Below are 20,387 nucleotides of genomic sequence, written 5' to 3'. Positions count from 1 at the left end.
GCATTGATGATCTCATACTGGGTGCCAATCCAACCACTCACCCTCTTCTTAGAAACCATGGGTGAAAGTGAACTTTACTTGGTGTTCTTTGAGTTAATTGCAGCCAGTGTGCTTTGACGTTATTCATTCTTTGAAAATACTTGCTGGTTGCTAAATACCCGCCTCAGCAGAAAAAGCTGGTTTACTGTGTCACACATTGACATCCTTTGGCGAAGTTGTGTGAACCACCCTGGAACGTGCTCTGGGCTTCAAACCAGCCAGCGGTGCCAGACCCGTATAGCCAAAGTATATAGTCTCTGGTGTGTGCCACGTGGACTATTCCAAGAGCCTCAACCCAAATATCTCTGCCACAAAGCTACGAGAGCAAGCAAGACTATCCCACTTTCCCTAATAGCGCATTTTTTTCCTGGCCTCACCATCATTTACTTAACCCCTTCACTACATGGTTTCAGCACTGTGAGACAAATGGTCTGGTGCAAAACCACCGAAAAAAAACAAAAAACCTTTTCATCGCTCTAAACCATACAAGTTGAGTCCTGCAAATTTAATTGTACATTATGACAAAGACTTCTGTTGAGGTAAATGTTCTAATTTTATGTTACTATGAAGGGAATTTGTGGAGTTGGAGACTGTGGTGGTGGGAGGTTGACTTTCTTTCAAGCTGAAAAAGGGGAGGCTTTAAAGGACTGTTCATATTCTTTCATCCATATGTGGGTCAGAACAAACTTGCTCTGCTTTATAAACCTTTCAAAGCAAAAGATGTGGGCACATTTAAAAAGGAAATAGAAATGTTGGAGCACACCTTTCTTTGAATTGACGTTACATTGTTAGTGTTTCTTCGCTTTCATGAAAATAGAATACAATGAAAATTAAATGGATGAAAATGTTTGTTTTTTCTTTGAGATGGGGATTCTTTGAAGAAATCGGACATAAATGCAAACCTGATGATATTTCATATTTTTCTTTTTGTGAACAATTTCTGTGATAAAACCAAAACCAGCAATGAATTGATGCTATCCGTCTTTTTGTGCATCCAAAGCCTGATGTAGGTTTTCCACAGTGCCAAAGTTTTGTCTAAAACTTTGTCTAAAAACTATTAAAAATACATAAATCAGCCAACTGTTGCACTGTGTGACATGTTCCTTTCTTTACCATGAACGTGGGCACTGTAGTTTTTGCCTCAATCTGACAAATACCCCCCTTCTGCTGTAAATGCTCATTAGTGCACCAAATGTGTATTAATCTGCCACTGAAAATAGTCTTCAACAGATGTATAATTTACTCCTGTTTGAGTAACATTTGTTAAAAACCACAGTGCCCAGCTGTTTATGGAAATTATCAAGCCTTTGTTAAAAATGAAACTACATTTTTTGTGGCAGCTATTTAGCTAGTATGATGAGTATAGATCTAAGTATGAAGGTAATTATTAACGCCTGTGGGTCCTCATGTATATAATCAACAAAAATGGTGTACAAGTGATTTATTTATGAAACAGAACAATCTTACACTAATGTTTGTAGAAAATGTATATCTAACAACAAAGTACAAAAGAAATTTACATTTTGTGCATTGCAAACTCTCAAACAAAATGAACAAGATGGAAACCAAAAATGAAAGAACACGAATGCTATACAGAAACCAACCACAGAAAGGTTTTTCACTGACATGTCCTTGATCCACACTACACAGTCACACAGTCACACTTTGTTTTTGGAGACCTTCATCGGGATTCCTTTTTTTTCAACCGACACTGCAAAGATTCACAACATCCGTAAGTGATACTTATGACAAACATATGCATTAAAAAAGTAATTTGTATAAAATGTTTTCACTGTATTTGATCGTCATGACTCCATCGCACATAATGACTGCCTGCTGAACCTCAGACTCTCAGCTTTTAATGTGATATGTCACTTGGCGCTTGGCACACGATATTGGATTCACAAGGAACCAGGCACTTTATTTCACCAACTTTTAAACTGATGTTTTAACCCTAATGTTTCTTTTTTGTGCTACAGATACAGAGTCTTTCAATATCAGGTAAAAAAAACAAAAGGGTGCTGCAGTGCCAGAAGGACATTTTGCAGCCAGTTTTGGTGATGGATCATTAATAAGCACTGAGAAATGTTTCACGTGTACCAAAGTGATATATCACTTTGAGGACAACGAGGCACTGTCTGGACAGCTAAAAAAAATAAACAGTGGCTTTTTTTTTACATACACATACTACCCAAATAAACTTTCTTCGGCAGCTGCTATCACATACATAAACACGTGCTGTGTTTATGTATGTGATTACTTACAAGCAGCTGATGTTTATCCTCTCCGAAGCTTTACGCTGAAAGAAAAACTAACAAGGAAAGGAAGTGCATGACAACGCTAAAAAAAAGATCTTGCAATATAATGTGTTATTTTGACTTGCGTGATATTCAATTATGCATTTTGTCAGTGTAAACAAATAAATAATTATTTACAAACTCTAGCAAAAAATGCAAACAAACAAAACAGGCGAAGCATAAATAATTTACAAAAGGAATTATAATACAGACTTAGTATAAACATCTTTGGCACTTACTAAAATGGCTTATTTAAATCGTTCACTCAAGTTCTCCGTAAAAAAAAAAGAAAAAAATAGAAAACACATTCAGGATGAAAGGAATGAGGAGAAATAGTAATGGTCTTGAGAGATGATTATGCTTTGGTTACAGTTTATGTTAGATGTCAGACACTTTATGGTCAGTTGTTCTTAAAACAGAAGCCATGAATGAGCCGAAAGACAGAGAACAACCGAGTCGCTTACAAGCTTCAGAAAGTAAGAAACTGTAGGAAAGCACATACAGCATGTAAGTGGTTGTACAATGAGTCCTTTAAATTGTAGACATAGGTACAATAGTTATAATTAGATAATCTGACGAGGCTTTTTTAAAAAACTTGTCCACTCTCATTCGTTTTTCTTTCCCAGCGTGGGAAATGCATCAACAGGAAAACTGAAATCGGCCACGGTTTCCTCTCCAGTGGCAAAACACGGAAAAAGTATGGAAAGTCTCATTTACGTTGAAATGGATTCAGCGATGATGTGATGTTTACTTTGAGGGATTCTTGTCTCTTGCCTTCTGGTGTTTTCCTATCAGGCTTGATTCAGTTATCTGTGAAGAGATGAGAAAATAGCTTCCATTACCGCCACATTTATAATCAAATCTAGGACACTCGATGAAATTCACACGGTCAAAGTGCCAGAGTGCAGCAACAACATGTGCGCTGTGTGCGTCAAAAAAAGCGTGTCTTCGGTAATGTGGCTGTGATTGTGAACGAGGCTGCAGGGTTATTTTCCACTGTTTAGCACTCAACAGAAGATCTGAAGTCCTTGGACCGACTCACAAGGTCTTTCACAATGCATCTGGGGCATTGTACACGGGCAAGCTGACAGGCAGAAACATAGCGTGACTCTTTTTCTTGCTTCAGCCAAACAACAACACATAATTCCTTTCATCGTTACCTTGTGAACACTGTTGGCAACTCCGGCTTATCTGAGGTTTGAGAAAGATGTTGAAGGTTTAAAGACTTTATCCACATTATTAAAGCAGGGAGGAGGTTTTCTCCCCCATTTTCTAATATTTGTACTCTATACATAACAAGGTGTGTCAACCTTTCAGCGCATATACATACAGTATACACACAAACACACACTTAGTGCAGCGAGCCTGGACCAAGAAGATCCTACGTAGCTAACACCTGAAATACTCATCACCTCCAAGGCTAATGGTACGTGTCCACAGGGGCGTTTTTGGACGCAAGATGTTGTGCTGCTTCCCAGGATTGTAGTTTGACCAAAAGAAAAAAAAACACCGTCCTACAACCACGCACACTTTCTGGCTTCACTTGACTGGATGAAAGGCCCTCGTGGCCCAACGTGGCGGCTCGTTTGGGAAACCTTTACAAAAACTACTGAAATGTGTTTCCGAAAATATTTTAGGCAAGAAATAAGCCATCTGAAGAATCTGTCTTCATTTTAGATCGACAACGGGTAGTTTTTATACTTTTTCAGTCGTTTTCAGAGGCAGAAAGTTGCGCCACGTGTACCTGATTTGCATAAAGTAGCCTAGACCTCAACTTTATGCAAATGAGGAGTGGGCAATGCGACACCCAGTCTCTTGAACGCAACGCAACACAACACAACCAGAATGCTGCTTAAAAAGACAACGAATGGGAAGCCTGGAAATGATGGATCCTGTGGACACGTACCAGAAACCCTTGAACACTTGTATGTACAGCTGCTTACATTTACATATTATGCAAAACATCTGTACGTATATCTGCCAATGTTAGAAAAAAAAAGCTAACCCTTGCCTCAGTGGCAGGAAGGTTTCACCTGGCTTCACATCCCCATAAAATAGTTTACCATGTCCTCATTAATAATTCAAGCATATCCATTGACAGGAAAGAGCTCCAAGGATATCTTTGTGCCTTAAACAGCTTCCCCACATGATATTTGACAGACAAACATTTATGGTAGGAACTTTAAGGTAATGAAAGTGTTGGCACTAACCTCTGCACTCATACTTGAGGTCGGAGAAGAACACCAGCTCTTGCGAGAAGACGAACAAGCCTAGCCTTCCTCCGGCGAACGTCTTGTCATAAACCGGTCCTGAGTCGGCCATGATCTGTTTACCTTCATAGACCACAACCCTGCAAAATACAAGACACAATTCTCAATGTGTTGAGATTATAATGCTTATTAATGTACAGAATATTCTGTCACTATATTCAAGGATGTAAATCATAGAAGTGAATCCTTTCTACGATCCTCTAAAAGGTCATGTGGCAGAAAAACTGCAGTGGAGGGACCCTTAGAAGGAAAAGTTGCTGATCATCGCAACTGTTCTGCTCAACTTTATCTCTTACCTTATAAAACCAGTCTTCGGTCTGTGGATGAGATGCCACCTGTAAGCCGTGTAATCCTTCCAGCCAATGTTTTTGGGGTCGTGCCACAGAGTACGCACCTAAGCAAAACAGTACACAACACTTAATACTGCAGCTACAGCCTTTTAAAACGGACCAACTAGCACTAAGACTGCTGCCCACCTGTCCGGGAGTGTTGCCCGTGTGCCACAAAGCATTCCTGAGGTTTTCTCCGGTGCCAGTGGTCGAGTTGACGACTTTGAGCGAAACGCCAGAAATGCCAAAGGCCTTGGAGGGCTTGTCCTCCCAGTAAGTCTGTGTGATCTGCTTCCACATCACTACATAAAAGCGCCCACTCGACTGGTAGCCGAACACAAAGCCTGCATAGTCGTCGTCTCTGTCCGTGTTCACGTACATCGTTCCACTGAAGTCCACAGCGCTGAACTCATCAAAACCTGTGAGGGTGTGAGAGAAATGTGAGGCTGTCTTAGGACTCTGTTCAAATTCTTTCAAAGAGCAGCAAATTAACATGAAGTGGTTGCTGGGAGTAAACATGCATGCGCTGCTCACCTACTGCGATGCCTGGGTCAGAGTTGGCAGTCTGAACCAGCTCTTTGCCCTGATGTCGGACCACCCAGTTTGGATCAATTTGAGTGGTTCCCTTGGGATCCAAGTGGACCATCTGGAACTTCCTGAAGTCTGTGACACTGATGGCGTTGTTCTCCGGACACACATCAAGAATATCTGGGATACTGTCGTTGTCAAAGTCATCTTTGCAGGCGTCGCCTCTTCCATCGCCTGCAATATATCAAATGAATAGCGTTGACCTTTAAATGCATGATAACAATGACATCTTATCCTATTTTTCCACAGGTTGGGAAAATCTCCATGGCACCTCATGTGAGTGTCATAATACTCCCACTGCAGTGAGTGTTGAGGAGCTTCTCCAAGATGATATGAGTGGGGAAAAGAGCAATTCCTCCCCGGGAACTGGCTTTAATACGTTTGCCAAGTGTAAGGAAAATCAGCCATTATTTTATGCTGTGACAACTTCCACTGATACTCTAACTATCTGAGGCCTGAAGTCTATTATAGCCAGACTGCAGGCCAGGAGCTCACAGTGGAAAGGACGCCAGTGGCTAATGAAGGCCACTGTGTCGAAGTAGCTAGCTGCTTTCTGTCATCATCTTTGTTATTTCACGAGGGGCTAAAACGATTCTATCAAATAAACACTATCTGACGAGCTGTGAAGAAAGTGGCCACGTCAGTGTCCGGGCCCTTCCTCCTTTGCGGTCTGTTTCCAGTTACAGACAGCTGTACAAACTCCAGGTAACCCTGCTCAAATTGGACGCTGTGGATTAATCACGAGTGAAGCCTGAAGGAAATAAAACTTTCACAGCCTGGCGTGTGCCCTCCACTGAAGTCATGCAGAATGACATCAGCCATGCCAACCCTGTCATTGACTCTTTCCACAGCCACCACATTTCACACCTGCTGTAGTGAAGCTAATTGCTAACTGCAAAAACATCTGGAAGGCGCACCAAAGCAAGATGTGAACATCACAGAGTAATGAGCATGGAGTCCATTGACAGAACCATGCATATGTCATGAACTGTTAACTAATGTTAATTAAATGCTAAATAAGCCATTAATGGCGCAATTGATTTGTCAACTGCGGTTTCCCATGTCAGGAATGAACTCTCAATCTCGAATTTAAGCCAATACGGTCAAAAAGTCCTCTAAGCGCTCTGAAATACTCAATTTCACGACAACTTAGAAACTCCTGCTAAGGGGGCTCATGATACAATCAAAAGCACTGATGTCTGGTCACAGACTTTCTCATATTACAGCTAAACAGTACACTAAAATGTGTTTCTGAAACATTTGAGGTGAGAAATAAGCAATGCAGTAAAGTACTTCCTCGTTAGACAGTTTGATCTGAGTTTTGTTCTTGATCAAACCCAAGAATGTTGGGGTTAGGTTAGGAGACTAGGGTAGGCTTTACAGGTTTCTCAATGATTGGATGATTCCATTGCCATCCTAACAAAAAAAATATTGCTACCCTTTCTCGATCAGACTGCCTTTGGAGACGAGCTTACAAGTGCAATCTGTAGTTTGAGCAACAGCGGTGAAAGATTTTAGAGCGGGAACTTTGGATGCAGGCATCATTCAAGGAAGTTTAACATTTTTTATTTGCATAAACTACCCACACTGTAAAAAGATGGCTTAAAATTGGCAAAGTTTCCCTTTAAAACCAAAAATTTTAGTACTGTCACTTATGCTCACTGCATTAAACAGTATGTAAACTATTGGGCAAATATGCACAACTATGCACGGCTTGATTCCCCCAACACTGCAACCTTTCAACTCTTTAAATGTTACTTCCTCACCATCAGAGTCCAGCTGGTCTGCGTTGGGTGTCAGCCTGCAGTTGTCCTTCTCGTCAGGTACACCATCATCATCATCATCGTAGTCACAAGCGTCTCCTTTACCATCCTTGTCATGGTCAGCCTGGTTGGCATTGGCCACATAGGGACAGTTGTCCAGGTTGTTCTGATGGCCGTCTTCATCAATGTCCTGGTTGTTGTCGCACTGATCTCCAACCAGGTCATTGTCAACATCAGTCTGTTGGATAAATATGGGCAGAGGTTTAACACTTACTGCAGCTACTGTCATGGATCACATCATTATTTATGTAGTGTAGTTAAATACCTGGTCAGGGTTGTGTAGCAGTGGACAATTGTCGCACTGGTCACCGACTCCATCCATGTCAGTGTCCTTCTGTTCAGTGTTGTACACGTAGGGGCAATTGTCGCTCTCATTCATGATTTCTGAGAAAAAAAAGGGGCAGTTGATGATATACTCTCAAGAATTTAAGGTACAAACATAATAATTAGCTCAGTATTTTATCTGTTTAGGCCTGGCTATCTTACCATCTCCATCAATGTCCACCGCGCAGGCGTCCCCTTCTCCATTGTGGTCAGTGTCTATTTGAGCAGGGTTGTGTTCGTAGGGACAGTTGTCGCAGCGGTCGCCCACTTCATCCTTGTCGAAGTCGAACTGGCGAGGGTTGTAAAGGAGGGGACAGTTGTCCTGTGGTGGGAAAAATTAGGTTGGTAGAGAATATTAGATTAGAAAAATGAATCTGATCATAGATTTAAACATGTCCTCCATGTGTTAGAAACCGTCGTACCCTCTCATCTAGAATTCCATCATTGTCGTCGTCCTTGTCGCAAGCATCTCCTTGACCATCTTTGTCAAAGTCTTCTTGTCCAGAGTTGGGAAGGCTAGGGCAGTTATCCTGAAATAGTAGTGGAAAGTTCAGAAGTGGTATAGGTTACAATCACAGCAGGATAGGCTTTAATCAAATGAGCTGAAGAAATCTAATGAAATACCTTCTTGCAGTGATAAGTGGCGTTGGCACCACACACAAGGTTCATATTGGGCCAGCCATCCAAGTCGGAGTCCTCTCCACAAATGAAGCCGTCTCCAGCATAGCCAGTCCTACACTCGCACTTGTACATGGGGTCACTGAAGTGGCTGATGTAGATGCATTCGGCATATTTGTGACAGTTGTGGGTCTTGTCCTTGCACGGGTTCTCTGGCTCACACACCTAAAGAAACAACAGGGCAGATTTGTCACCAACCACATCCAAACAGGCCTGAAACAGAAGAAAGATGGCCCTCTATGTCCTTCTCATTAGATTTTTTAAACAGTTTCCATTTTGTTGTCAGGCTCTGATGACATGTCAAGTCAAGATTATACTACTACTCCTAGTATGATTCTTTTTGGATAGGCACTCAAAACTGAGGGCTGCTGCAAATTAAAGTGGAGGTCTTGTGGCGAAATCTAGGACAAAGCCAAAATGTGGGGCACTTGATTTCATAAAAACCCAGTAAATGCATCATACATCCCACTATGACCCACTGTTGCCCCTTTATTGCAGCACAAGGTATTCACAGCTGCCACTCATTACCAGAGGATGAACAGAACACCAGTTTGGATGCCACTCCATGAGCTCATCGAGCAGAAAGTGACAGTATGAACAGGCCTTTCATCGAAACTGTGAAATGGAGCCCTTTTTGCCAGCAATGAAACAATTCCCTTTTCCCCAAATCAATTAGTGAATTTGGGGCATCATCTCAAAGACGAGCAGCTGCGGAGGCCACAGAGTGACAAAATGGTCCGCAAGGGATGTTATGTAAGTGTCTGATGGAGTGGCACAACGAGTTTTTCAGTTCTCCAGGGACTCTGTGAATTCAGGGGGCAGAAAAGTGTGTTCCAATCATGTTATTAATATGACATATTTGGAAGTTACCTGTCGTACAGCTAAATTATAGCAGGAGTTATGACAGGAGTGGAAAGTGGAAATACTGAGCTGTTAAGAAAAAGCTTCATATAATTTTTGCCTTAATAAAAGCACTGATCCATTCAACGTCTACAGTAGAAATAGAGTACTGTTCCAATCTGCCTCTGATCTTACACTGAAGGAGATGTATAACAGATGTTTGTTGTTAAGAGTTGCCCAACTCTCCTCCCTCCCCCGTTGCTTGCTGATACTGGGTCAAGGTGAGTCTAATTCATATATGGTGGCCTAGGGCCTCCCCTCCAACACTGTGCAAACACTTTCACTGCAAGAATGAGGCTTATAAATCACCGGAGCTGCTGCTTCCATCATTCATAAATTTGGATCTGACATGCAAAAATCCACACTGCCTGGAGCTCAAGGCCCAAAGTTTATACTTTCCTTTACCCCATTTTGTTCTCACTGGCATCCAATCAGCAGTCTGTTATTACCACTGAATGGAAGTAACTTCAACTCACCTGTTTGTTCTTCTTGGCAGCCTCCACACCCATACCGAAAGGCTGGGTGCCCTTGTAGCGCTTGGGACAGGGCAGGCAGTGGAAACCTGGATCGGTGTTGACGCAGCGCTGCGTTCCAGCGACTTTGTAGCAAACATCAGATACCATGTCGCACTGGAGGTGGAAGGGAAAAGCATCAGTAAAATGTAAACTAGCAATTACATAACTGAAGTCTTAAACGCATGTATGGTTTATGCACATGAGAAAAACAAGAACCTACCTCGTTAATGTCTTCACAGTGGGTACCATTTCCACGGAAACCAGCAGGGCATGGGCCACACTCCCAGGATCCATCTGGAGCGCTGTTGCAATCCACTCCACCAAAGCATGGGTTAGAGAGACAGCCATCTGCAAAGGATTTGGATGACAATAATGGATACAAACAAGGGAAATTGATTTATAATTCCCTGGACATATCTGAACAGAGTGCCTCCAAGTGCCTTAGCTTTAATTTGTAATGGTTTTTACCTCAATGATGGCGCTTCAAGATAAACCCCAAGGAGCAGTGACGCACTTTTTACCCAAATTACGTAAAAGAACAAATTTTTTCTGCATGAAACCAATTTTTCATAATTTGTGGGTTTTATTTGACCTAGTTTGGCTTTTTATTGCCTCCTGGCTGATGCAACCGAGGCGAATAGTATATAGTGTTGGTTTGAGTTTGAGTTTGTGGGGCTCTTTCCAGAAGCAGTGGGTCTACCCTTGTTTCTTACGCAGTGACAATAGTCAGCAAGTGAGAAAATCTTTTTGTATATAATTTGTGTGAACCAACCCTTTAAAGTCTGCTTTCATTCAAAAAATGTTATAAACATAAAGTTATATAAGTGAAGCAACAATACTATGAGTCTATAGCCATGCTAGCTATGCTACTTAGGCTTAATGCTAATGTTAGCATGCTTTAATGCTCGAATGTTTAGCAGGTGAAATTATTAAGATGTTGAGGATTTTAGTTCAGGGTGTTAGCATGCTAACATTTGCTAATTACTGCTCAACACAAAGTACAGCAAAGGCTGATGGGTATGTCATAATTTTGCAGTTTCTTCATCGACAATTCTCCGCTATCCTTTACATAGATAGATAACCGTTAGTGACGTTAGCTAGTCACACACTAACGTTAGGCCGCTATGGCTCTTTTTTTACACTTGGTGCTTGGAAGCCAAAAATGAAAGTGACTGACCTATGAGCAGTAAAGCTAAGACCTCATTGCTCAATAAGGGATCAAATTTTAAGTGTCCAGACATAGCATATCTTCAATTATGAAGGCCTTTCTTCATTTTAGCAGCCAGCTAGGCTAGCTGACAGGCTAACCTCGCTAATTAAAAACACCTACGGGATTATCTAAATCATAAAAAATGAACTATGAACAATATATACATAGTGAACTGTGGCAAGTGAAGTATTTTAACAAAGTTGTGGATGAAAAAGCTATGATATAACTATTGTCGTATATGCTAGGGTTGGCACCAGATGGAAAAAGACATGCAGTTTTGACTCAAAAATGAAAATGTCAACCTCAAGGTGACACAAGAGAAACAGTCATAGGCTCACCAAAGTCAGGGGGATTCACCCTCTGGAGATCATGAATGTCTGTACAACTTTAACTGCATCCATCCAGTAGTCGGTGAGATATTTCTGCATGGCTGCATGACTGAAAGCAAATGTAAAGTGACTGGTACTCACCAATAGGACAGTCTTTTTTGTTGCAGGCAGCCTCGTCGTTGGCCTCTCCAATACACTTCCTGCCGCCATGCTGAGGTTGAGGGCTGTTGCACTCACGCATTCGAGTTTTCACTCCCCCTCCGCATGTTGCTGAACAGGTTGCCCATGGAGACCAAGGACCCCAACTACCATCAACTAAAAGCATACAGAAATAGATGTTGGTTAATCTTGACACTGAGCATTTTATTCCACAAATATTCTAATTCTTTGTTTCTAAATAAAGATATGTCAACACTTGAAGTCTAAAATCTGAATAGCTGCAGGAGAGTCAGAAGCCTGGAATTTAATCCCACAAGAGAAAACATATTGAGCTGATTTGAGTCAACATTTCCTGAGAGACAGACAAGAGGTCAGTCCAAAACACATGGGGAATGTTGCCTTAGGGGAACTATTAGGCATAATGAAGTTTGGTTGTTGGACATCGACTCCGCTTTTGCGTGCAAGTAATATACTTACTGGGACACGGCTGGGCAGTGCAGCGCTGAGTCTCTCTCCCGCTTCCTTCGCAGTCTTTGCCCCCCAGCTGTGGCACGGGAGCATTGCAGTGTCGTATTCTGGTGATCTGTCCTTCTCCACAGGTCACAGAGCAGGACGACCACGGTGACCACAAACTCCACCCTCCGTCCTGGCGAACTGGGTATCAAACATCAAACACGTGAGGCAGAGATAACCAAAACAAACGTCATGCGTTATCCACTGGATCTCCACTCAGTCAAATGGTTACAGACATGTTTAATTTGCAGGAGTAAAGAAAAAATAGGGACCACATTTTCTACAAGTAAACATTTGATTCTGGCGACGATGGCTCAGTTTCAAAGATGTTCCGAGACACTTGCGCCAGTATTTATGTCATTGTGGGTAAACTGTTCTCCAGCGGTTAGGCTGATTCAGTCACTCACACAGACGCAGTGTAATGTTAGCTGCAGCTATAAAACATGTTAACCCTCGCAATCTATCAAACACCCAATGCATCAGTTTTGAAATCAAGCATCTCCTGACACCCCACCTCACATACAGTTCATATAATGATCAAATTCAGTTATATTTTAGCTTTCTGCATGGCAGGCGGTGGTGATTCATTGCACTATGGAACACCCTCTCAGCCAATGATTTATTTGGAATTAACTTGACTGGGCACACCCTGCAACCCGACCATGAGATCCAGCTCTTCACTGGGATTCAGCCTCACTCAGATGGATCTATTTTCAACAGATTTATGGAAGCGTGAACTCGCACAGTGAGGATCTCATCTCATATTTAACTCCGTGCTGATTTTTCCATAGTTCTGTCATGAGCCTCTCTTCTATTACTACTGGATGCCATATATCTAAAGGGGAATTCCACCAATTTTACACATTAAAGTGTGTTTACAGTTCTTGGGAGTACGAATGTTTATGTGAAAAAAGTAGTTTAAAGCCTTTAGTGGCTGCAGAGGAAGCTGCATGTAATCTGATAAATTGGCCTCAGCGATGACACTCAGTGGCTGCATTGTGGGTAATGTAGGCACCAGGTTTTGAAAAGCAGTCCACAAGTCTAACATTGCACTCCTATAACACTGTTGGAATCATAATAGACAGTTTACAAACAAATGATCAAAATTGATAAAGCAGAACCAGAGATATTGCCTGATGCCTACATTACCCACAATGCAACTTAGCCACTGAGTGACATCACTGGAGGTAATTTATCAGATTACATGCAGCTTCCTCTGGAGCCACAAAAGGCTTTACACTACTTTTTTCAAACATGCAGTAGTATTCCTCGAGACCTGTAAACACACTTTAAATATGTTAAATTAGTGGAGTTACCCTTTAAATAAAAACAGAGTGAGAGAGAAAAACTCAAGATTATGCTCACCACGGCTGTCGCATTTTCCGAGGCTGCACTTGCGGGTCTGGATAGAAGGTCCGGTGCAGGGGTTACTGGTTGCGTCACATGAACGACCCCTTTGTTGAGTTCCTGTTCCGCAGGTGACCGTGCACTCCGTCCACTCCGACCACAGGGACCAGCCATCCTCACTGTCTTTAGTTGGAAAACATCAAAGCACAGTGAACATTTTGTTCCTTTGTTTGCATAAGAAACACTTCCCTTCAATATTTGCGTAATGTCAAAAAACGGGGCAATAAAAGAGATCACAGCCGCACTGTTTTTATTCTTTATGTCAGCCTGTTCATCGCATGAGCTCATCTGAAAAACCCACAGTAGCCTTTCTGAGCGTCCTATATTTTAACCAATAAATATGTGGTTCGCTCACAAAGACAAACTGGCTGCAACAGTCCTGAGGTATTAAAATTTAATACGTGTGGAATATTGTTTTTACAGCACACTGAGCCATTAATTTAAAATAGCATGCATGCGTAAAACTTTGTGTGTTTATAAGCACGTTTATATGCTGGAAGTGTTGGCTAATCCGACTACTTACGCAGACACACAGGGCAGCACTCGCCGTCGACAAAGGAGGGGCTGGCACAGGCTACTGCAGGGCATGTGATCTGGTGGCACACGATCTTGGACTCCTGCCATCCATAAATATTAGAGATACATCAGGGTCACTGACATCCACTGTAAATCTATACATGTTTCCTTATGGCTTGGCACTACCTGGCAGGTACATTTGGTGCAGCTGTCCACAACCCAGTCTTCCTTATCGTCAAACAGCCGGCCATCCTGCCAGCACATGTTTTTCTCTTTAGTGTTCCTCATCCTCCCAAGGGCCTCCTTCATGACTGAGTTCTCCTCTGTCTGAACATACAACAACAGACAGATTTGTAGTCAGGACGCAGATCAGTCAGAAACCATGAGGACTAACTCATGAGAAAGGTGAGCTGCATTCCATTCAGTATGTGAAGGTGAAGGTATATACACCTGCTGACAAGTCGGCGCTTTTAAGAGCGCACATGTGAGGTTACTTTTCCACAGGTGGGACCGGGGATAGTATTCCCTGCTCCTGATGAAATACTGTCTCACTTAAATATTATCTGTACAGAATGTGTCGAAAATATTTCAAGTTAAAGCACAAATATCGCTCTCTGAGGAGCAAAGCCACAACCATACAAATCATAATGTTTCAAGATGCAATATGTAAGAATTTTTGTTTAAAATTTTACAAAAATTATCAACAGAATGTGAAAAAATAAGAGTGTTGACATTATATCAAAGATGTTTCTGTCTTGCAGAGATATCTTCTAAAGCTAGCACGCTAATCAGCTAGCACCGGACTCTCTTTTCTCATAAAACCGATCCAAGCTCCCAGTCTGGTTGCTAACTGCACGGCTAACTGAGCTAACTAGCTAACGGCAGCTACAGTTAGCAGTGATATATGTGATAAGTGATATATCTGATATGTGATATGCTGCCCCCTATTGTTTGGAGTATGAATTTAAAAGGTGGCCAATTCCTACATATTGGACCTTTAAGGGCTAAATGTAGCATACTGTCATACTTTTAATGAACCTGTCCAACCAGCATATACCCCTCACTGGCTCAATGAAGCATCATATCATTTTGAGACGTCTTTCTTTAAGCTTCATGAGGGAAAAGAGGCTCGCGGACCAGAAAGAAGAATGACAAATTCTTAAATGAACTCAAAAAAGCTTCTCCATTGTATTAATGATAATACCCTTGTAAAATGCTAATTTCAAAATGTGCTTCTCATTACTGCAAATTGCAAACACTTAAATTCCTTTATGTCTCTAATGTTTCCTGGAAAACAGCCCATTGAAAAGTGCTGCTTAACTTTGGACTTTGTGACCTCCAACCCAATTGGAGACCAGGGGATCTCTGGCTGGACGCCTGAACACTTGGGAACTGTCAGTCGATAAACTACTGCCAAAGGTTTGTGTGTCTGTGAGTGTGTGTGCGTCCGCCCATTTGGAAAAAGGAGGCAGCAGTGTGCAGCACTAGAATCTAAGACACCACTCGGTCTGGAAGAGCCTCAGGGACCCTTCTCATCCCAGTCGTTTTTTTTTTTTCCCAAGGTTCATGCCCAGACTCTCTTATTGCTGGGAGGCTCCCAGAGGAAACACATGGGCTGTTTAAACACAGCCAGACATTAGCCCGGACCCCATCGCTGCCAGGGGAACACTTCCTATATCCACATGTAACATGTCATAAAATCTGTCTGACTCACGCTGCCACAGATAGCAGGAGTCCGACGGGTTCAGCCATCACGGGCGGCTCTATAAACAGTCCTGCGGCTACTTACTGTTTGCTTTAAAACTAATGTAGGTTACCTAGTAACCTAATTCAAACCTCTTACGTCCTGGCTGCCGCGCAGAGGATTGGGTCATTTATTTTCCTAAAATGTCAATTTCCTTTGAAAATGCTGATTCTCTCCCCTCTCAGAGAGAAAGAGTTCACTGATTTCATATTCGTCACTTAAATTGGGTTGTAAAGTACAGCAAAAACAAAGACAAGTTGGGATTAAGTTGTTTTACACTCCGTCACTTCTAATACTTACCACTTTCTGCAAGCCATCAATGAGGTTGCTGACAACGACACGTAGGCCTTTGAGCTCCTGGAACATGGTGCTGAGTTCCTCGCACGAGCGCTCGCACATATCCGCGCCCACATCGTCCGTCTTCTGACCGATGACGTTTGTGGTGATGGAGGGACTCACATCCACAATTTCCGTGCTCTCGCTCACAATATTAGCATCATCTGGAGGGGGGAGTTGACGAGATGTCAGGGTGAAAGCGCCAGCGAGAAAGCAAATGAATGAGCAACACAGACGATGGTGATGGAAAACATATTTGAGAGATATGATGATCGAAACACAAGCACTCAGATTTCCTGTTTTCTCGTACGCAGATGAACGCTCACAACAATGTGGTGATTACGATGTTTATTGTGTTCCCAAAAACAGATGTTTGGTCAGCGGTGTTTGACTTGAAAAATGTATCTGTTTGAAATGGTGACGCTAAATCTTTCCACCAGAGATGACAGCAGAGTTGGCAATGTGGAGTTAAAAAAAGAACAAAAAAACTGAAATCTGGGTGTTCTTTGTGTGAACCACACTGCTGTCGTAGCTCTCTTCAACCTCTTAGCTAAGCTGACACGTCCAACACGAACTTAACAGACTGGAGTGACCACACAGACGGATTTACAAGGAGCCTGTGAAGCTCACGGACTTGTCCTGGAGATACCCTCGTCTAGATGTCGGTAGAGCAAAATAAGTGTGTGAAAATCCCTCCAGTCATCATTTATCCCTAACACTCAAAACCCCTGTGGAAGGATGCAATTTGAAATTACGGGGTTTAAAGGGCATAAAGAGGCTAAATGTTGAGTCTTTGCACAATCTGCAAATCTGCAGCAGGAAGTCCACCCTAGATTAACGTGTCTACCAGCTGTGATCTTTGTGCAACGCAGACAGACAAAAATGCGCATCACAGGGCAGGACGGGGCATCTTGTGTGTGCGTGGAGTTTGCATTAAACCATATAAAAGTTCTGAGCATCTATTCACGAAGTTCCCACTGAACTTTCCTAACGTGTGATGCTGAAAACAAACACACAACACACATATCAAAGCTCCACGGAATTCGTTCAGCCAAAGCACAGCGCATATCTGCAACTGCTTTGGACCTCGCTATGTAAATTGGCGAAGATTAATGGCAGGCAGGGGGACTCTAAATCATGAAGTCGTCCAAATTGCCCAATGATGTCCCACTGTAGCTAGTGCTGTGTTTTCTTTTCCTTTTCAGTCTGCTGGATTCATTCAAATCTCAGTGGGGCTTCACGCCGCGTGTGTGCATGTGAACGCGTGCTAGCTCGTCTGCGAAAGCATTTACACATTCTTCTCTCGCTGATAGACAGTCTCTGCTTTCTCAAAGAGGTAGAGGAAAGAATTAAAAAGCACCGAAAAGGCTTGCCTAGTTTTAATGCTGCTCATTAATGTCCAACATGACAGGTTTTTATGAGGGTGGCTTGTGTGGGTTTATGAGTGACTCTTGGCATTAAGAGTGCTACCAGTGCAGAACCTTGACTGGTACCAGCCAGCATGCAGAAAACTTCCAGGCCCTGGTGACATTTGTTAAACAAATAAACTCATTGAGCTGGAATTCAACACTGCTTGTGGCAACAACCTCTTCATCACGGACAAATACACACACGCGGCATATGGATTTGTTTTGTCACGGTGAACCAAAGATGCTGTTTCCAGATCTGGTGCCTCTTTAGCTTTGTAAATGATGATTATCAACATATTTACTCTGCAGCCACTCTTCGTGTGAGGATCAAGAGGCATTATTCCTCATGTGAGCAAAGCCTCAGCTGAGAAAAGCAACACAGTCAGCCAATTCATGACTTCATTGTGTGTGTGTGTGTGCAGCTGGAAGTGGAAGCTCTCCTCTCTGCACTATAGTGTTCACTTTCTCTTTTCTATTTTCTTTCCCAGGGCATTATCCAAAGTCCACTGCCAATGGAAATAAATGTAAGCATCTGTATCTCCTTTTGCTCACCACGCACGCTGTTCGACCTCCAGCCACTGCGTCGACACGGCTGTTTCCGTAAACATGAAGTAATGGTGGGAGATCTTGCCACATATCGAATCTGTGAGCTTTCTGACCCACTTCTTAAAAAAAACAAAAAAACGGCCGAAAGAGTTAAAAGAGAGGCGACTGGGAACGCTAAACTGTTTGGTATGGAAAGTTGTTGTGGGCGATACTTAACAAAACGCAGATACCATGCTCTGAAAGGGTTGCATGTGAAGGAGTTTCCCAATCACATCTGTGAGGTTTCAGGCTTCAAACAGTTTGCAAATATAATTATTTTGACTCATCATCTGGCTCATGAAAATAGCACAAATAGGAATGGTTCCCACTAATAGAGTATGGCTGGAGAGGGAGGGTGAATGCTGGTTTAAACACCTTTAAACACACACACACGCACGCGCACACACACACACACACACACACACATAAATCACTCTTACCTTGTTTGGAGACCTCGCAGTCTCTGCTCAGCAGGACGTCTTCAACTGGGGTGTCAAAGATGAAACGTACATTCTGCAGAAGGCCCTGTTGGGAAAGAAAAGGCACGTCTTAATTACATATCTGGACTACTTTGGCATTATACGTGCACGTTTTCCTATTCAAGCATGCATGGGGAAACTCTTGACCTTTTCACACACATTCGCACTCATTTTTACACACAAGGGGCAATTTAGAGTCTAAATTTAGAGTCCTTTCCACACAGAAAGTCCAGGGCAACACTGAGCCACTCTGCCACAATTTGAAGAGAGACTATGTTAGTCTCCTGGAAATGTATTTAAAACCCCAATTTAGTTTCTTGTAATGTATGAGAATGTTGTAGGGTCATTTAGCGCTCCGTGCACAGCTGGAAAACTCACAAAGAGACTGAAGTAGAAAGCCAACTAAAGCTCCCATATCCTGGGAAATCCCAGTCTAGCTTTCAAAAAGCCGGAGCCTCTACTTACCCTGAAGTGGTTCTCCCGGATGGATCCCTTTGCAACGTACATGCGGCTTCCCTCAGCCTGCAGGTGCTCGTAGAAAGGCTCGTCCAAGATGTGGCTGTCTATCAGGCTGCAGCCCACAAACAAGTTTGCATTTTCCCCGTGAATATGAAGGGTGATATTCTTCCACTGCGAGTCAGACAGGTCCACATCCTCGAATGAAACCACGTTCTGGGAGTCCTCCACCCAGTAAACCAGGTCCAGTGAGTTGGCCCGTCCGTTGGACACGATCTCAAACTGCCGCTGGCCATCGGGGCCCTCCAAACCAATCAGGGTGCCCCGTGAGGCGCGGTCCTGGCGTATGCTGGCTGCAAACACAAAGCCCTCATTGTTTTGGATCTGTCGTAGGATTTGTTTTAGTATGGGGGGGCTCACTGGGGGCAGGTGGTCGAAGCGGATGAAGCGGTAAGCAGGGGCGTCTGAGTTTTGGCCCCGGAACTGTTTGGCCCCCAGAGTCTTGCGTGTGATGTGGCTGATTTCAAACAAGTCAAATGATGTCTCGTCCTCCTGCTCACCATCTACAAATCAGACGAGCGGAAACGCAAACAGGTAGTTCATTAAAATACATTAGCTATTGAAAACTGGCAACATATTTAACCTTGACCTTAAAAATTCACTGGAATGGATGATTTCACTTCAAGTTAATGGGACTTTTAGCATCATTATCATTATATTAATGACTATTATTGTACTATCATTACTATTAATCAGCATGACAGTCATTTTCCACTTACCTTCAGGTAATGCGTGGAGGAAATCAAATGATAAGAGCAGCAAGAAGAGACTTCTCCTGAGTATCATGACTCCTTCAGAAAACAACAGAAATTCCTTTTATTAGACTTCCTGGGTTTAAATGTTGAGTTTGCACTTGAGCATTCTGCTTGCATATGAATGATTCAATCAATCAGTCAATCAATCAATAAATAATAAAGCCAGAGAAAAAATACAATAGCAGATAAATCAGCTACAATCAAAGTGTTGACAGCATCACATGTGCAGTTTATTGTCTGTTAAGGAGTTTCTAGTTCATGTTCAACAGGTGATGAATTACTTTATTACTCTGTCTTTCCCTCCACACAGAAGTTCAAAGATAACTTACCTGACGATTGCAGTTTTATTTTGATTCTTCTAAAAAGTCAGATATCCGACAAAAGAAAAAAAGAAAAAAGAAGAAAGTTGAAATCGAGGAGAGAAACAACGTGTCTGATGATCTGAGCCGATGGTTGGATGAATGAGAGAAGTGGTTATCTCTTGTAAACCTCGTGCACAGAAACCGTAAAATCCACTTTGGTTGACTTCATCCACAGTGTGGAGGACTGGAGGCTCAACAGTGACTGAGGCACCCACCTCCCTCCTCCTTATATAGAGGCTGCGGAGAGCCTGTCAATCAAAACCTCTCCGGGCTCCGAGCAGTTTGAGGACGGCTGTTAAGAGAC

General features: G+C 42.6%; 1 protein-coding gene across 2 annotated transcripts; it reads right to left on the bottom strand.

The window, feature by feature from the left end:
• Positions 1 to 1,465: 1,465 nt before the first annotated feature.
• On the bottom strand, positions 1,466 to 20,269 carry thbs2a (thrombospondin 2a). Of its 2 annotated transcripts, XM_084376409.1 has the most exons (23): positions 20,051 to 20,269; positions 19,686 to 19,757; positions 18,916 to 19,469; positions 18,412 to 18,496; positions 15,942 to 16,141; positions 14,084 to 14,224; positions 13,905 to 13,998; positions 13,340 to 13,504; positions 11,939 to 12,115; positions 11,444 to 11,617; positions 9,984 to 10,111; positions 9,725 to 9,877; positions 8,295 to 8,513; positions 8,093 to 8,200; positions 7,833 to 7,992; positions 7,612 to 7,730; positions 7,290 to 7,524; positions 5,470 to 5,697; positions 5,083 to 5,354; positions 4,903 to 5,000; positions 4,547 to 4,686; positions 3,497 to 3,527; positions 1,466 to 3,146 (listed from the first exon to the last, which is right to left on the bottom strand). In XM_084376409.1, the coding sequence occupies exons 2-23, from the start codon at positions 19,750 to 19,752 to the stop codon at positions 3,143 to 3,145; spliced, it is 3,552 nt and encodes a 1,183-aa protein (XP_084232535.1). In that variant the 5' UTR covers positions 19,753 to 19,757; positions 20,051 to 20,269; the 3' UTR covers positions 1,466 to 3,142. The 2 variants fall into 2 exon arrangements, with proteins under 2 accessions (XP_084232535.1, XP_084232536.1); XM_084376410.1 differs by lacking the exon at positions 3,497 to 3,527.
• Positions 20,270 to 20,387: the final 118 nt, after the last annotated feature.

This window comes from Pagrus pagrus (assembly GCF_965226575.1).
Source record: "Pagrus pagrus genome assembly, chromosome: 15".
Taxonomy (NCBI): Eukaryota; Metazoa; Chordata; class Actinopteri; order Spariformes; family Sparidae; genus Pagrus; species Pagrus pagrus.
Note: the sequence above shows the minus strand (reverse complement) of the source record. Positions and strands in the feature narration are given on the sequence as shown.